At 46.4% G+C, this 19,182-nt stretch overlaps 1 protein-coding gene across 1 annotated transcript; it reads left to right on the top strand.

Moving 5' to 3' along the window:
* Positions 1 to 2,663: 2,663 nt before the first annotated feature.
* LOC141993232 (uncharacterized) lies at positions 2,664 to 9,084 on the top strand. Its single transcript, XM_074962660.1, has 3 exons — positions 2,664 to 3,261; positions 3,841 to 4,170; positions 9,056 to 9,084. The coding sequence occupies exons 1-3, from the start codon at positions 2,679 to 2,681 to the stop codon at positions 9,082 to 9,084; spliced, it is 942 nt and encodes a 313-aa protein (XP_074818761.1). The 5' UTR covers positions 2,664 to 2,678.
* The last annotated feature ends 10,098 nt before the right edge of the window (positions 9,085 to 19,182 follow it).

The raw sequence follows: 19,182 nt of genomic DNA, 5'->3' as shown, positions 1-19,182 counted from the left end.
TACAATATGCCAGTCTGAGCCCAAAATGCTATATGTGTTCATTCCGTGTCATCCAAGATTAATTCTGTAGCTTTCACAGATCCGCCCCTGCCAGCCCCTTTGGGCAGCTCTTCTTTTCAGAGGAGTACAGAGAATGCATGATGCATAGCTAGAGAAATAACTCACTTTGATTAAAGGAATGTTAATGGACATTAAAGGTCAAAAGAGCCATCCCAGACTGAGAAATCCAAGGTATATCAAGTAAGCGACATCATATTTCTATATTTTAATGCCAAAAATGTGTATGCTTACATTACAAAAACCCTAAAACAACTCTCTCCCCACCAAGCCAGTGGCAGAAAGTATTATATTTCAGCTCAGTGATAAGGAGTCTGTATTTTTATTATAGCATGTCATCTCCTCTGCACCCGTCTCTCCTCGTCACTAGAGGACGCTCTCATTGTTTTTCTTTGTGCAGAATGACAGGCTGACTGAGCACATTTAATACTTTGCATGTAGCTTCTTTACCCCAGTCCCAGGCTATCTATACACTCTCCTCATTGTCTGGCACTCTCTCCTAAATTCAATCCAGCTACTCTCCTGCACTGTCCTCTCCCAATCTCTCTCCTACTCTCATTCATATCCACTCACCTCCTGATTCACTATTTTCCCCTTTCACTCCCTCACTCACTTAAGCACAGCCTCTCCTCTCTTTCTCCCTCTTCTCCTCTACCTTGTTCCATCTTGCTCTTCCCTCCAAAATCAGTTTGTGTCAGCACCACCCTTCTCCACCTAAAATAAATTACTGCAACTCCTTACTGGCATACACCTTTCATCCAATATCATTTATGTCAGTCCTCCCCCAAAAGTCAATCAGCACTGCCCTTCTTCCCAAAATCACTTTGTCTTTAGCTTGCCTATGAAACATAGTTAAGACCCAGTCTACAGTGCAAACTGGAACCATGTTTGTCACTGGCTGAGGGGCAATCTGTGATGAAAACAGATTCCCTGACATGGTTGTATTCATAATATAGATGACCCAAAGCATGTTAGCATTAGACTTTTTTCTCTTGAAAAATGTCCTACTGTTGGTAACTCCATTTCAGTTCCCCTGAGTCTAGCGTGGACAAGAGATCAGCATCCCCTGGTATTTTTACCACTGTCATGTAGATCTGCTCTGAGGAGACTTAGACAAAATGATGATTAAAACACTGCCCTGTCTAAACTAGCACTATTGCTACTGACAGAAAAGCTGAAATGGTGGGAAGAAACAGCCACACGGAGATTGTAAGCTCTTCACAACAATGATCATTGTCACAGTTTCAGGGTTAACTGCACTTTTGACCTCCTGTCCCTACCCTTGGTCTTCTTCAAGGGCACCCACTTAAAGGTTTCAGAGTAGCAGCTGTGTTAGTCTGTATTCGCAAAAAGAAAAGGAGTACTTGTGGTACCTTAGAGACTAACTAATTTATTTGAGCATAAGCTTTCGTGAGCTACAGCTCACTTCATCGGATGTATTCAGTGGAAATGCATATGATGAAGTGAGCTGTAGCTCACGAAAGCTTATGCTCAAATAAATTAGTTAGTCTCTAAGGTGCCACAAGTACTCCTTTTTTTTTAAAGGTTTCAGGCTGTCTAGCTGTCACTTGTCTCAAGCGGAGACCTGCGGTCTCTCTCCCTCCAGGCTGGGGTTTAGACTAAGTCCAGAGATGCCAACTCTCCCAACTTTGTTGCAAGCCTTGTGATACTTGATGTTTTTCTTATATGACCAGCTCCTGGAGTCCTGACTCTCTGCTTTCATTTAAAAAAGAAAAGTTTCTGACCCTGGTGGTTGTGGAGAAAAGCTGGAATTAGCAACCCCTACAGGCAAAAAATCCAGAAGGCACATAAATGAACCCCAGATGTATTATTTTTCAAAATCTAATGATTTTTAAGCTGATCTCCTGTGGTGCGGGACCTGACTTGTGATTTTTGGACCCTCCAAGTTGGCAACACTGGGTGACTGCCCCTCCGTATCTCACTGTGGTTTTCCCAGCAAATCTGACCAAGATCCACCACCTGTGGTTAACTTTTCTCCAGGGGCTACTACAACAGTTTATGCCAAATACCAACCACCTTCACAAAGCAAAATATGTTTATTCCTAGACAAAAGCATTACAGAAAAACATATACAAAACCAGTAAATATTCTACACACAAGCTAAAAGCTTACCAGAGCTCACCCATCAGCCTTATGGGGCCCTAGTAAGCTAACCCTTCCACAAGTGTTGCCCCATGACAAAAGGTCCTGCCTGTTTTCTGAATCAAAAGAGGTCCTGTGTCAGTTTAAACTCAGCCTCTGTTGGCCCTGGTCTACACTAGGACTTTAGGTCGAATTTAGCAGCATTAAATCGATGTAAACCTGCACCCGTCCACACGATGAAGCCCTTTATTTCGACTTAAAGGGCTCTTAAAATCGATTTCCTTACTCCACCCCTGACAAGTGGATTAGCGCTTAAATCGGCCTTGCCGGGTCGAATTTGGGGTACTGTGGACACAATTCGACGGTATTGGCCCCCGGGAGCTATCCCAGAGTGCTCCATTTTGACCACTCTGGACAGCACTCTCAACTCAGATGCACTGGCCAGGTAGACAGGAAAAGAACCGCGAACTTTTGAATCTCATTTCCTGTTTGGCCAGCGTGGCAAGCTGCAGGTGACCATGCAGAGCTCATCAGCAGAGGTGACCATGATGGAGTCTCAGAATCGCAAAAGAGCTCCAGCATGGACCGAACGGGAGGTACGGGATCTGATCGCTGTATGGGGAGAGGAATCCGTGCTATCAGAACTCCGTTCCAGTTTTCGAAATGCCAAAACCTTTGTCAAGATCTCCCAGGGCATGAAGGACAGAGGCCATAACAGGGACCCGAAGCAGTGCCGCGTGAAACTGAAGGAGCTGAGGCAAGCCTACCAGAAAACCAGAGAGGCGAACGGCCGCTCCGGGTCAGAGCCCCAAACATGCCGCTTCTATGATGAGCTGCATGCCATTTTAGGGGGTTCAGCCACCACTACCCCAGCCGTGTTGTTTGACTCCTTCAATGGAGATGGAGGCAATACGGAAGCAGGTTTTGGGGACGAAGAAGATGATGATGAGGAGGAGGTTGTAGATAGCTCACAGCAAGCAAGCGGAGAAACCGGTTTTCCCGACAGCCAGGAACTGTTTCTCACCCTGGACCTGGAGCCAGTACCCCCTGAACCCACCCAAGGCTGCCTCCTGGACCCAGCAGGCGGAGAAGGGACCTCCGGTGAGTGTACCTTTTAAAATACTATACATGGTTTAAAAGCAAGCATGTGAAAGGATTACTTTGCCCTGGCATTCGCGGCTCTCCTGGATATACTCCCAAAGCCTTTGCAAAAGGTTTCTGGGGAGGGCAGACTTATTGCGTCCTTCATGGTAGGACACTATACCACTCCAGGCCAGTAACACGTACTCGGGAATCATTGTACAACAAAGCATTGCAGTGTATGTTTGCTGGCGTTCAAGCAACATCCGTTCGTGTGTTATCCTCAGGAGAGTGAGATATAATCCATGGTCACCTGGTTGAAATAGGGTGCTTTTCTTCAGGGGACACTCAGAGGAGCCCATTCCTGCTGGGCTGTTTGCCTGCGGCTGAACAGAAATGTTCCCCGCTGTTAGCCACAGGGAGGGGGGAGGGTTGAGGGGGTAGCCACGCGGTGGGGGGAGGCAAAATGCGACCTTGTAACGAAAGCACATGTGCTATGTATGTAATGTTAACAGCAAGGTTTACCCTGAAAGAGTGTAGCCAGTGTTTTATAAAATGTGTCTTTTTAAATACCGCTGTCCCTTTTCTTTTCTCCACCAGCTGCATGTGTTTCAATGATCACAGGATCTTCTCCTTCCCAGAGGCTAGTGAAGATTAGAAAGAAAAAAAAACGCACTCGAGATGAAATGTTCTCCGAGCTCATGCTGTCCTCCCACACTGACAGAGCACAGATGAATGCGTGGAGGCAAATAATGTCAGACTGCAGGAAAGCACAAAATGACCAGGAGGAGAGGTGGCGGGCTGAAGAGAGTAAGTGGCGGGCTGAAGAGAGTAAGTGGCGGGCTGAAGAGAGGGCTGAAGCTCGAATGTGGCGACAGCGTGATGAGAGGAGGCAGGATTCAATGCTGAGGCTGCTGGAGGACCAAACCAGTATGCTCCAGTGTATGGTTGAGCTGCAGCAAAGGCAGCTGGAGCACAGACTGCCACTACAGCCCCTGTGTAACCAACCGCCCTCCTCCCCAAGTTCCATAGCCTCTACACCCAGACGCCCAAGAACGCGGTGGGGTGGCCACCGGCCAACCAGCCACTCCACCACAGAGGATTGCCCCAAAAAAAGAAGGCTGTCATTCAATAAATTTTAAAGTTGTAAACTTTTAAAGTGCTGTGTGGCATTTTCCTTCCCTCCTCCACCACCCCTCCTGGGCTACCTTGGTAGTCATCCCCCTATTTGTGTGATGAATGAATAAAGAATGCATGAATGTGAAGCAACAATGACTTTATTGCCTCTGCAAGAGGTGATCAAAGGGAGGAGGGGAGGGTGGTTAGCTTACAAGGAAGTAGAGTGAACCAAGGGGCGGGGGGTTTCATCAAGGAGAAACAAACAGAACTTTCACACCGTAGCCTGGCCAGTCATGAAACTGGTTTTCAAAGCTTCTCTGATGCGTACCGCACCCTCCTGTGCTCTTCTAACCGCCCTGGTGTCTGGCTGCGCATAACCAGCAGCCAGGCGATTTGCCTCAACCTCCCACCCCGCCATAAACGTCTCCCCCTTACTCTCACAGATATTGTGGAGCACACAGCAAGCAGTAATAACAGTGGGAATATTGGTTTCGCTGAGGTCTAACCGAGTCAGTAAACTGCGCCAGCGCGCCTTTAAACGTCCAAATGCACATTCTACCACCATTCTGCACTTGCTCAGCCTGTAGTTGAACAGCTCCTGACTGCTGTCTAGGCTGCCTGTGTACGGCTTCATGAGCCATGGCATTAAGGGGTAGGCTGGGTCCCCAAGGATACATATAGGCATTTCAACATCACCAACAGTTATTTTCTGGTCTGGGAATAAAGTCCCTTCTTGAAGCTTTTGAAACAGACCAGAGTTCCTGAAGATGCGAGCGTCATGTACCTTTCCCGGCCATCCCACGTTGATGTTGGTGAAACGTCCCTTGTGATCCACCAGAGCTTGCAGCACTATTGAAAAGTACCCCTTGCGGTTTATGTACTCGCCGGCTTGGTGCTCCGGTGCCAAGATAGGGATATGGGTTCCGTCTATGGCCCCACCACAGTTAGGGAATCCCATTGCAGCAAAGCCATCCACTATGACCTGCACATTTCCCAAGGTCACTACCCTTGATATCAGTAGATCTTTGATTGCGTGGGCTACTTGCATCATAGCAGCCCCCACAGTAGATTTGCCCACTCCAAATTGATTCCCAACTGACCGGTAGCTGTCTGGCGTTGCAAGCTTCCACAGGGCTATCGCCACTCGCTTCTCAACTGTGAGGGCTGCTCTCATCTTGGTATTCATGCGCTTCAGGGCAGGGGAAAGCAAGTCACAAAGTTCCATGAAAGTGCCCTTATGCATGCGAAAGTTTCGCAGCCACTGGGAATCGTCCCAGACCTGCAACACTATGCGGTCCCACCAGTCTGTGCTTGTTTCCCGAGCCCAGAATCGGCGTTCCACAGCATGAACCTGCCCCATTAGCACCATTATGCATGCATTGGCAGGGCCCATGCTTTCAGAGAAATCTGTGTCCATGTCCTGATCACTCACGTGACCGCGCTGACGTCGCCTCCTCGCCCGGTAGCGCTTTGCCAGGTTCTGGTGCTGCATATACTGCTGGATAATGCGTGTGGTGTTTAATGTGCTCCTAATTGCCAAAGTGAGCTGAGCGGACTCCATGCTTGCCTTGGTATGGCGTCCGCACAGAAAAAAGGCGCGGAATGATTGTCTGCCGTTGCTCTGACGGAGGGAGGGGCGACTGACGACACGGCTTACAGGGTTGGCTTCAGGAGGCTAAAATCCACAAAGGGGGTGGCTTTACATCAAGGAGTAGTTCAGGCAGGACTTCACGGAGGGTTCCAATAAGAAATGGTGCACCTAAGTTATTGTTCTTATTGGAACAAGGAGGTTAGCCTGGCCTCTGATTGATACATGGCTAGATCTACCTCGCAGCACCTTCTCTGTGAGTGACTGCAGTGTGACCTAGAGGAATGAGTCCCCTAGACAGGGGAGGAGGCAAATGAGTACAAAACAAATCTGGTCTATTTCTTGTTTTGATCCACTCCATCTATCTTTTACATCTTTGGCTGGCAGCAGACGGTGCAGAAGGACATATTGCCTGCCTGCTCACCATAAGACGGTTCAATAGGACTGACTGCCGGACTAAAGAGAATGACCTGGTCAAGTCACTAAAAATTTAGTCCCTGCGCCCATGTCTGCCCAGGCGCTCCTGATCGACCTCACACAGGCGACCAGGAGTACCTCGGACATGACGAGGACGGCTACCAGTCGTATTGTACCGTCTGCTGCCACAAGGCAATGGGTTGCTGCTACTGTGTAGCAATGCCGTGCCGCGTCTGCCAGCACCCAGGAGACATACGGTGACGGTTACCTGAGCGGGCTCCATGCTTGCGGTGGTATGGCGTCCGCACAGGTAACTCAGGAAAAAAGGCGCGAAACAATTGTCTGCCCTTGCTTTCACGGAGGGAGGGAGGGAAGGGGGGGACTGACGATATGTACCCAGAACCACCCGCGACAATGTTTCAGCCCCATCAGGCATTGGGATCTCAACCCAGAATTCCAATGGGCAGCGGAGACTGCGGGAACTGTGGGATAGCTACCCACAGTGCAACGCTCCGGAAGTCGACTCTAGCCTCGGTACTGTGGAAGCACTCCGCCGAGTTAATGCACTTAATGCACTTCTGTGGGGGGACACACACTCGAATATATAAAACCGATTTCTAAAAAACCGACTTCTATAAATTCGACCTTATTCCGTAGTGTAGACATACCCTTGGTCTCTGGAAACCCAGGTTGAATCCATATATGCAAGCCATCCCAAGAGGTGGTACCTCTCTGGGGTTGTATAGTTTCAGTGATTAGCCTTAATCACCCCCCACTGTTTTTAATTCCTGCAGGAGCTGTGGAAACCTTTCCCCCAGAGCTGCATACAATCCCTGACCCACCGGAACACATAAACCATGCATAAACTTAATATAATATGGTCCCCCAAAGATACTGCATGCGGTTGCAATATCTGTCACAAGTATATATGTCTAATATGTGCTGAATATGCCCAGTGTACCTTTGTATACAGTAAAAATAATAGCTGAAGTGGTAGAAGTCTGAATTTGGAAAAGCAGGTTGTGAGGTCTAGAAATATTAAAGTACATATCTCACGTTAATAAATAAATTAGATCTAAAAATATATATAGTAAGACTTGACAATTTTTTGTAGATACTTTTAACATTTTTACATATAAAATTTATATTTATATTTAACATATAAAATAAACCAGATGCTTTTATCCAATTGATCCTGAGAATCTGGCTAGCACATCCAAAATGTTATTTAGAATCACAAGTGAATTGCTTATTTCAAAAATTGTGTGCTTTTTCTCCAAAAAAACTGTCAAGTCTTAACATTTTCTGATCTCTATAAAATAAAACAGATGCATTTATCCGATTGATCCTGAGAATATGGCTAGCATATCCAAAATGTTATTTAGAATCACAAATTAATTGCTTATTACAAAAAGTATGTACTTTTTCTGTTTTTTTATCACTTTTCATTTTGAGATGGAACACACATGTTTATATGGGCAAGTCAAATCTAGAAAGCTAGCAATCCACAAATCTAAAAATCCAGACCCGATAGAGCAATTGCTGCCAGAATTGTAGCGAACAGCTAAAAGGAAAACAAATATATCAATGAATTTTCCCTAGAATTGTATTGTATCTGCTAGTTGTTTGAAATAAGCCTCTTTTATAGGCAGTTTAATTTTTACCATTACTCACAAGTCCTAGGGGCTGTTTTCTCTTTCCAAATCCCCTCACCAACATCCCAAAGGGAGTGGTTTATCAAATCTCTGTTTAACCTTGATCCAATGTGAGTTCCAAAAAGGAAATTGCTGTTTTACAAACTTTCTGCCTGTAGGTTATTGCCTTCTGAGCCTTGTGACCATCTTTCTCCTCACTCAAATCTGTTACTGCAAGGATGCTTCTAGGAATGAATGGGGAGTGAGGCTTTCCTTCCCTCATTCATTGCCATTACCTAGTATCAATAGCTACTTAGGCCCCAAGCCTGCAGAGCACTAAAGTCAATGAGTGTCTGTACTGGTGCAAGGGGTCTCTATATGGACCAGGATCAGGGTCTTAGTCATTTAACCTACTGCATGAAACCAGAAAAAATATTATGTGCCGAGAAAAGTCATCCCATCCATCCCCTGTATCTGCTCTTGTTTTGTCATGAGACCTTCAAACCCATCCTCTCCAGAACCTGGGTTTTATTCATTTAGTTCCCATCAGAAATTAATTTCTCTTACCCACATCTAAAAAGGAGTCACAATGGAATAGTTTCTACAATTTCCACCTCTCTAACCACTCCTGCATGCTCAACTTTTGTGAGGTACAGATAAATGGGATCACCTCTTCATCAGTGCCAATTTATTTTGTCACTTTTACTTTAGTCCTTTCACTTTACTTGCGGCAGGAGAGTGGTGAAAGGGGGATGAGGAAGTGCAATGACTGACATAAGGCAGTGAATTGGGGACCTTCAAAGCTAAAAGCATGAATTTCCATAGCTTGACCTAACCAACCAGACCCTGTAGCAGACTCCTGTCCTCTGTGGATCAGGCACAGGGGATACGTAACACACTGGTGAGTGGGGTATGTATTTGTATTGCAGTCCAGCTCAATTCACAACTGAATTCTTTTCTCTTACTCTCCTGAACATTCTTTAACTTCTTTGATCTACTTCTCTTCTTTGTTATCTCAATTTCATAATTAATTGATCTCTCTTCCTAATCTCTACAGTATCCACTCTCTACGACCCTTTATCCTAATCCTTTTATCTGCCCTCTCATCTAATTTCTCAGCCTTTGATCTGGTTATTGTTTCTGTACTCCAGAGACTCCTACCCAGTCTCCCCTGCCTCTGCCTGCATAAATTGTTTGTGGGCTAAGGTGCAAGTGACAGAGATCTGGCTGAGTGCTTCGAAAAGATAATTAAGTAAGAGCTGAAGAGCTTGGTGGGGTTTCACTTGATACGGTGCTGGAATGGAAATCTATGGTAGTGCCAATGATGGGGCAGGAAATCTGCATTAAGTAATTCTGGTTTTGTCAAAAACAATACATGTCATACGACTAGAATTTAATTTCAATTAAGCTTGGCTGTTTTTTTTAAAAAGTGGTGTTGTACTGGAAGAGGGAAATGATGGCAAAACAGGGTTGGGATGGGGAAAGATGCAGACTAAGGAAAGAAAATACCTTCTAAAATTACTTGCAAAGTCTGACACTTAGAGACAGAGACCCTGGATGAAAAGTGCTATTTTGAGAGCTAGATATTATTAGTTATTATTATTAGGCTTTATCTATTAATTTGTTTGTATATTCATCTGTTCGCATCTTTAATGCATAGTAGGAAGGATGTGTAAGTGCCGGGGGGAAGGGAGGTGCGTGATATGAAGGGATAGCATTTTCCTCCCCCAGAAAGTGGATTTTTTTAATACAGTGAGGTGTCTCTTTAATGGATGCTGTGGCAGTTGGGGGGAGCCCAGAAGGTTCCATGGCAGTTGGGGGTGGGCGGAAGGTTCTGTGGAAGGCGGGGGGAGGAAGGTTCTGTGGCAGTTGGGGCCGGGGGAGGAGGTGCCGGTATTGCCGGAAGGTTCTGTGGCAGTTGGTGGGAGCCTGGAAGGTTCTGTGGCAGTTTTAGAGAGCTGGAGGGGTCTGAGGAAAGTGCTGTGGCAGCAGCAGGACCTTGGGAGAGGAGGGGGCAGAAAGGAAATTTAATAGCAGCCAGGTCAAGCATGTGAGAAGAATTGTGTCAAAGGGACGGGTCTGGGGAAGGGTGAAAGGGGCAGCCAACCAAGCCAGGCAGAGAGTGAGAGAAGAGAGAGATACTGAGTGAGCAGCCCCTGCTGATTCTCTTAGTGCGGGGAGGGCCTGGGGAGCTGGTTGCAGGAAAGTGCCAGGCAGGCAGCTGCACTCAATGCCCCTGCTGGAGGCAGGAGGGACACAGTTATCCTTTGTGCAGTCAGTAGCCCATGCGGAACAGCCTCTAGAGGAGAGTGTTGCAACATGGAGAAGGGCATGGCAGTCACCAGCAGGATACAAGGAGTTACTGCCCTTCTAAAGGAGCAGCAAAACAAGAAAGGTGCTCTCAAGCACAGGTGACTCCTAGGGCCTTGAGGAGCCGCTGCTGCACAGGGGAGGGCCACATGCAGGAAAAGAAGCGCCAGGTAAACTCTGTGGCCTATTTGGGTAGAAAAGATGTGAGATCTTTTCAACTGAGCTAGCTTACAGTGTGACCAGCTCCTGCAGTTTTATCACAAAACTCACAATATTTCTTGTTTCATTCAAAGCACCAGTTCCTGGAGACAAGGGAGCCCAGAGCAGCACAGCAGGTCACTGGTGGCGCAGTGGCCTGGCCCACCACCACCCAGAGCAGAGTTCCTCCCTGGACGCTGCCTGCCTGTGCTGCTCGGTCTCCAGTGGGAGCTGGTCCAGGGCCAGCACAGGAGGAGCGGAACTTCCACGTCATTCAGCGGGGGGGCAAGAGGGGAGCCAGGACGAGCGCGGAAAGGAGGGAGGGAGGCGGGGACTTAAAGTGACAGTGAGCTCACTGTCTCTCACACTTCCCTAACATATGCGCGCACACACACACACACACACACACACTGTCTCTCTCACACATAGACTGGTTCTCACACCCGCATACACTCTGCCTCTCACGAGTCACAGTCCCCCAATTCAGATTGTCACACACACACACACAATCTCACACAGCCCAACACACACTCTGTCACATAGTCCCCCAAAACACAGTCATATACACACACACACACACACACACACACTGTCTCTCTCACATGCACTGGCTCCCTCTCACACACACTCTGTCATGCACACACACACATGCATGTGCGCACACACGCACACACACTTGTATTATTGTTGTTGTTGTTGTTACTGCTTGGTACTTCCTGTCAAAATGCTTGTGGTGAGCCAGGAGTGGCTAGGGGTTGCAGGAGGGCCGTGGGCTCTGGCAAGATGCAGCCCCCATGTGACAGCGCGAAGCCTGCCTTGAGCCACTGCTGCAGCATCTGCTGCGTACAAAGCTCGGTGTGTGCCAGCAATGGGAGGATTCTGGGGGTCCGCGGGCTGGGGTGGTAGCTGTGCCCCCTTGACACACTGGGGTCAGCGGCACTATCTGGGGACCGCCTACAGTGGAGCATAGGGGCACCAGTTTAATAATACTGTGTAGGGCCCCATAAATCCTAAGGACTGCCCTGCAAACACCCCACTCCAGCAGCACGGGCGCATTGTTTCAGGCTCCCAGAGCGGCCCGCGGAGAAGTAAATCAATGCTGGGCTGAAGACGCCCTGGCTGGTGGCTCCTGCCTTGTGCGCAGTTCAGCTGCTATTCCCGGCTGGACTGAGGACAGGGGAGGACAGGACTTGCTCTTCTCCTGCAAGGAGCTGACAGGGCTGGATCAGATGCATGACCAGAAACTTCTCTGGCTTCACCCAGACCTCCACCCCACCAAGCCCCACTCCCCCAGCACCTGGACCCCCCTACTGAGCCCCCACACCCAGAATGCCCCTGCTGATCCCCATCCTCCCACACCCAGACCCCTCTGCTGGGCCCAACCACTTTCACCAGGACTCCCCATGTGTAATAACATGGCTGAGCCTGCCAGCCCACACCTGGCACAGAGGAACAGGGCTCTAGGGTGTTGCTGAGGCAGGCCTGGCCCTTGCGCTATGTCAGGATCAGATGCAGCCTCACTGTCGATTCTGTGTCCTGCAGCGGAGAGGGGGCTGCAGGGTGATTTCCCACCTCCGTGCATCCAGTGGCCTGTGCTCCCCACTTCCATGCTGGAGCCACCACATTTATTTATTGACAAATAAAATTTGAAGAATTTTGCAGAATTTTAAAGTATTGTGTGCAGAATTCTAATTTTTTTGGTGCAGAATTTTTAATTTTTGGTGCAGAATTCCCTCAGCAGTAAAATGTGACCTGAGGGTGGCCCGGGGGCTGAAAAACCAAAAAGCAAATGAAAAGAACTCAATTTTTTTTTTACTTATATGATTTTTAAGCCAATCTCAGGATTTTTGGGGATCCTGACCACTGTTCCCTCTAAGCTGTGCGCATGCACACACATGCATGCACACAGATCCTAAACCCTGCGCACACGGCGAAACCCCATGCGCACAAAAATTTGCACAGAAGCACAACAATTTGCACAGAAATTTTCTGCGCACACGGCCTGTCAAAAATTAGAGGGAACATTTGTCCTGACTCATAACTTTTTGAACATTTGGGCTAGGTAATAGAGCTTAATCAGAAGCCTTCAGGCTTCCATGCAAATAGCTCAAATGATTTTGGGATGTTTAGCTGTGTCTACAGTGATTGACTGGTTTTCCACTGAGTAACTTGTTTGAAACATGCACCTTTTCTGCCCATGTAGATGTGGTCAACAATATGTGGTGGGGAGGTGGGTATAAAGAGGGCCACAGGGAGCTCTTCAGTGGCTGATTCTGCCCTCCCTGCTAAAAAGTGTCCCCCTTCTTCCTTTGCCCTCACCCCCCATACATTTATTGTACTTTCTCTGAAAATTAGTAAAATTAGCTCTTATGTGTGAAAAGGGTTTGCACCGCACTTGACACATCTCTGCCAGGTAAGAATAGAAACTCTTTTTTTCACCCAACTTAGTCTCTAGGAAGGGGCAGAGAGGCAAAGGAGCTGTTGCTATGATCCCAAATCCTAAACTTCTCAGAAGTAGCAGCAACAGCTCTCAGAGTAGATGTTTCCAAGCTATCTAATCCTAATTACATGTGTCAAAGTGAGTTAGGGGCTGCATGTGTCTGGGCAAGGACAGAGGGCATGTGAACAAGGGGGGCACGTGTAATAGGGTCCATGTAGATGCATAGCTTTCCAAACATAGTGATTATTTTTGACAAGGGAAAGGCGGGAATGTTGACACTAAAAGGTTGCATGGCAGTTGGAAGCCTGAATGGTTCTGTGGCAACTGGGGAGAAGAAGAGAATGGAGTGAAAGCAGTAGGAAATCCTGAGAGAGAGGCCGGGAACAGGCTAGGAGACAAGATTAATTGGGAGCTGAAGAATTATCAGGAATACAAGTGGAAAAGAGGAGTGAAAGAAGGATTCAACCAAACCTATGAGAAAGAGAGAAGAATGCAGTTTGGGTGCAGCATATGTAATCCACTGCTCAGTATGTACTGAGTTTCAGAGTAACAGCCGTGTTAGTCTGTATTCGCAAAAAGAAAAGGAGTACTTGTGGCACCTTAGAGACTAACCAATTTATTTGAGCATGAGCTTTCGTGAGCTACAGCTCACTTCATTGGATGCATACTGTGGAAACTGAGTGTCTCCCTCTGCTACATCCAGAGAAGGTCTGTTACAGCTCTTCCCTTAAAATCCTGCATCTTTAGCTAACATATAGAGGCTCATGCTTTTAGGTCTGGAGGTCCCTGGTTCAAACTCTGGGGTCAGCAAATATGGTGGCAATCACATGTGCACAGAGGCTCATATCATGGAGCATGAAAGGTAGGAGAGCTTGTGGCTGTGACAGAATATGCCCCTGTGTTCACACCCTACATGCTATTGTAATAATGTTTGTACAAGGTATGCTTTATGAGGTATCACTTAAAAACTCATTATTTGCTGATCAGTAATATCACAGCAGAATGCATGTAGCAGTGTTGTATGTGAAGTTATAAACATAAACTGAAATTAGGACTAAAAGTATGTTTTCCAGATAAGTGTGGGCAGTGGCCAAACAAGTTCCTCAGAGACAAAGGGCAAGCTGACACCTCAGCCAAATGTAAACAAGGTTGATGGACCATTACCTGCTAAGTGGCCATTCTGTGGCAGGAAAGGGGGCAAGGGGAAAAATCTACATCTTAGCAAAGAAACAGCATGGGGTTTCCTTCCACACAGACTGCCTGCCTGTCTCACTGCTGCTAGCTGACAATGTTTTTCAAGAGGGGGACTGAAACTATAAAAAGCAGGACATCCCAAGACACCCTTCGCTCTCCCTGCCCATCACATTCATTGCACCTGAAGAGGCAAAGGAAGCAGCTTTTGGACTCTGGGCGAGGGGTCCTGACCTGAAGAGTTTGGTCAGTAAGACTGCTGAAAGCATTTGGTGGGAAAACTTTGTTTTGAATCTTATATAGTTTGTTAACTTAGGCACTAGTAAACATTTTATCTGTATTTTTCTTGCAAGCCATTTCTGACTTTTATGCCTCATTACTTGTACTGACTTAAAATCTCTCTTTGTAGCTAAAAAGATAGTTTTATTGTTTTATCTTATCCAAAGTGTTTAAACTGAAGTGTCCTGATAACTGCATTTGGGGTAACAAGTAGTGTGTATATTATTCCCTTAAAGGCATAATGGACTTAATATATTTATACTGTCTAGGAGAGGGCTGGGCACTACAGGACATACGTTTCTGGGGGGGAAATCTGAGACTAAGGCCTTGTCTACACTGCCACTTTACAGTGCTGCAACTTTCTCCCTCAGGGGTGTGAAAAAACACACCCCTGAGCGCTGCAAATTTCAGCGCTGTAACGTGGCAGTGAAGACAGTGCACCAGTGCTAGGAGCTACTCCCCTCATGGGGGTGGTTTTTTTACAGTGCTGGGAGAGTTCTCTCCCAGCGCTGGTGCTGTGACTACACAGCCATCTTAAAGCGCTGCCGCAGCAGTGCTTTAATGTTGCTAGTGAAGACATACTCTGTGACTGTGTGGTAATCTTCAAAGCTGATAAGAGCCAAGGTGTGGCTGGCTGGCTGCAGCACATGAAGACCTAACTGGGAGTGACTTACATACTGGAGGCTGTTTGTGAACAGTCCAGGTTGGAGGCTACAGCAGCACAGCATTGTAAAGGGCATGCCAGGTTACACGGAGGACACAGCTGGGTTACAGGGCAAGGATGACACAGCTACTCATTAGTCTGGATTTTACTGGTATGTCACAGTGGCTATGGGGCAGTCACACTAGAAATACTGATTTCATTTCTAAGCCCCCTATTACCAGAAAGATATTGACAAATTGAAGGAGGTTCAGAGAAAAAGCATGTGGGGGAGGGATTGACTACTGAGAAAGGATTAAAAGAGTTACCTACGCTAGACAGATTTAAGTGAAGATGGAGTGAGGATTTAACAGTCTGCAAATATCTGAAAGGTGACAACAGCAAGGAGGGAAATGGACAATATGGTGGTACGCAGGATTGCAGCTGGAAGGAAAGGGATGGAATTAATAGCAGGAGAGTTACATCAGGGATATATCTCACTCACAGAAATTTATCAGGGTGTGGAATTGTCTCCTCAGGGAAAGGATGGAAAGCCCTTTTACTTGGGATGTTAAAAACTAGTGGAGAAACTATTATTAATTTTACAATAGGTTACAATTCTGCATTGGTGCTTAGGGGAAGGGATAGACTAAATGACCTAATAGCACTTTTCTGTCTCTAACAATCTTGTTATAGTAGAGAAAAAGACTGTAAAATAACCCTGAAAAAGATCATTGAGCTCCTGGCTATTCTTTGTCATGCTCGGGAGTGGACATGCTGGGGGTGAATTACAACTTGACCCTTGTTTTGTTTAAAAAGGAAAATAAAAACTCTTCCCCCCCCTTTCGTCCCCTCACAAAGTTATTGTTGCTAGTGGCTGAATCCTGATATTACCAAGCCTGTTGAATGTGCATTTGGTAGACTGAAGGGGTGCTGGAAAAGTCTAATGAGAAGGCTTGATTTCATGGGCTAAATATTCCTATTGATGTTGCTGCATGTTGTATCTTACATAATATTTTTGAAGTAAACAGGGAGATGTTACCAGACTGTTGGCTGATTTTGAACAGACACAAGGGCAATTACAAGAGCACAGTGAGGTGCTATACAGCTGGGGAAAGCTTGGGAGCACATTTTGACAGAGCACCATAATTGCATAATGTGCTGCTTTGTGTTATTTGTGTCACATCATGATTAAACTGTAATGTGCTTGTGTATGAACAATAACTGAATTGCCAGCATACTGTATGAATCTTCACAGGGAATACTGGTTTGGGGGGCTGTTTTGTGAATCAATAAATACATATTATAGATTTTTTACATTTTATAGATTCATGAGATTTTTCTAATGTGATCCCATGCCTCAGGAGCTGGAACTTTAAGAGAAAACCCAAATATCAAGAGAGCTGACAACACTCAGTTTTTTAAAAGTAAGTTTCTAGTCCTTGTGATAATAAAGCACATCTAAAATCTGACCTATGCAGTGATGTCTGCTTGAGTCTGCGAAGTGGGGCTGTCAAGTGATTAAAAAAATTAATTGCGATTAATTGCATGATTAAGCGCGCTGTTAATAATAGAATACCATTTCTTTAAATATTTTTGGATGTTTTCTACATTTTCAAAAATATTGATTTCAGTTACAAGACAGAATACAAAGTGTACAGTGCTCACTTTATATTTATTTTTTGTTACAAATATTTGCACTGTAAAAAACAAAAGAAATATTATTTTTCAATTCACCTAACACAAGTACTGTAGTGAAATCTTGTCATGAAAGCTGAACTTACAAAAAACTTACTTATGTACAAAAAAAACTGCATTCAAAAACAAAACAACGTAAAACTTTAGAGCCTACAAGTCCTACTTCTTGTTCAGCCAATCGCTCAAACAAGTTTGTTTACATTTGCAGGAGATAATGCTGCTCGCTTCTTGTTTACAATGTCACCTGAAAGTGAGAACAGGCGTTCGCATGGCACTGTTGTAGCCGACATCGCAAGATATTTATATGCCAGATGCGCTAAAGATTCATATGTCCCTTCATGCTTCAACCACCATTCCAGAGGACACACATCCATGCTGATGACAGGTTCTGCTTGATAATGATCCAAAGCAGTGCGGACTGACGCATGTTCATTTTCATCATCCGAGTTGGATGCCACCTGCAGAAGGTTGATTTTCTTTTCTGGTAGTTCAGGTTCTGTAGTTTCCACCTCAGAGTGTTGTTCTTTTAAGACTTTTGAAAGCACGCTCTATACCTCGTCCGTCTCAGATTTTGGAAGGCACTTCAGATTCTTAAACCTTGGTTTGAGTGCTGTAGCTATCTATAGAAATCTCACATTGGTACTTTCTTTGCGTTTTGTCAAATCTGCTGTGACAGTGTTCTTAAAACAAACAACATGTGCTGGGTCATCATCTGAGTTTGCTATAACATGAAATATATGGCAGAATGTGGGTAAAACAAAGCAGGAAACATACAATTCTCCCCCAAGGAGTTCAGTCACTAAGTAATTACAGCATTATTTTTTTAACTAGCACCATCAGCATGGAAGCATGTCCTCTGGAATGGTGGACAAAGCATGAAGGGGCATACAAATGTTTAGCATATCTGGCACGCAAATACCTTACAATGCTAGTTACAAAAGTGCCATGCGAATGCCTGTTCTTACTTTCAGGTAACATTGTAAATAAGAAGCAGGCAGAATTATCTCCTGTAAATGTAAACAAACTTGCTTCTCTTAGTGATTGGCTGAACAAAAATTAGGACTGAGTGGACTTGTAGGCTCTAAAGTTTTACTTTGTTTTGCTTTTGAGTTCAGTTATGTAACAAAAAAATTCTACATTTGTAACTTGCACTTTCACGATAAAGAGATGGCACTACAGTACTTGTATGAGGTAAATTGAAAAATACTATTTCTTTTGTTTATCATTTTTACAGTGCAAATATTTGTAATAAAAAAATAATAATATTTGTATTCTGTGTTGCAATTGAAATCAACATATTTATTTAAAAATGTAGAAAAACATCCAAAATATTTAATACATTTCAACTGATATTCTATTAAAACTGCGATTAATCACGATTAATTTTTAATCGCAATTACTTTTTTTTAGTTAATTGGGATGAATCATCAGCCCTACTCCAAAGAGCTTGAAACAGTAGCTGTAAGAGAGACAAAATGTTCCATGAATCTTAATAGCCCCCTCCAACACCACTCCAGCAGCAAACTCTGTTGCAGGAGGGAGAAAATGCATGCTTACCCAGGGACGTTCTCCAGCAAATTCAGGGCACGGGGGCCAAGCTCCACCAGTGTTCGGGGCCAGGTCGCTCCCCCGGCCCCACCTGCCGGGGGAGCCGTGCTTCCCCCGGCCCCGCCTGCTGCCCCTGCACGCCTCCCCCAGCCCCGCCTGCTAGCCCCGCACGCCTCCCTCAGAGCGTCCCCGCCTGGAAAGGGGGCGGCTGCCCTGCAGCTCCACGCCGTGCTCCCTTGCCAGCAACTGCTGGCTACAAAAGGGAGTGGCGCTGGCAGCAGCCTGAGGCGGCGCCTGTGGAGGGAGGAGGCACACACGTGATGACAGCCCTCCCTCCCCGGCACCCACCACAGGGGAGGTGAGGGGGCTTCCTAGACCTGAGAGGGGCTGAGCCCCTAGGAGCACATGCAGTGACAGTGGTGCAGGGTGAGTGTGCTGCTGGGGGGCGGAGAGGGCTGGAGGGACTGTGGAGTCCTCCTCTCTGGCCCCAGCCCCGGGGCAGCCTGCCTGCACCGCAAACTCCTCATCCCCAGTCCTGCCCTACCCCAGAGCCCGCACCCCCAGCCAGAACCCTCACCCCCGTGCACCCCAACCTTCTGCCCTGAACCTCTCATCCATGGCCCCACCTTCATCCCTCACCCCCACACCCCAACCGTCTGCCCTAGCCCTGAGGCCCTTCAGCCCCAGCCAGAGCCCTCATCCACCACACCTCTGCCCTAGCCCTGAGCCCCTCCCAAACCCCCAGCCAGAGCCCTCATCCCTCCCCACCCATGCCTGCACATTGTGCAATATAGGGAAACTGTTAAACGCTTACTGTTTCCAGTCCAGTTTTACATTATTTTAAAAAATATATATTGACTTACAAGGCGGGGTCGGGGGT

This window comes from Natator depressus, chromosome 9 (genome assembly GCF_965152275.1).
Source record: "Natator depressus isolate rNatDep1 chromosome 9, rNatDep2.hap1, whole genome shotgun sequence".
Lineage (NCBI taxonomy): Eukaryota > Metazoa > Chordata > Testudines > Cheloniidae > Natator > Natator depressus.
This window is presented reverse-complemented; position numbering and strand designations above follow the sequence as displayed.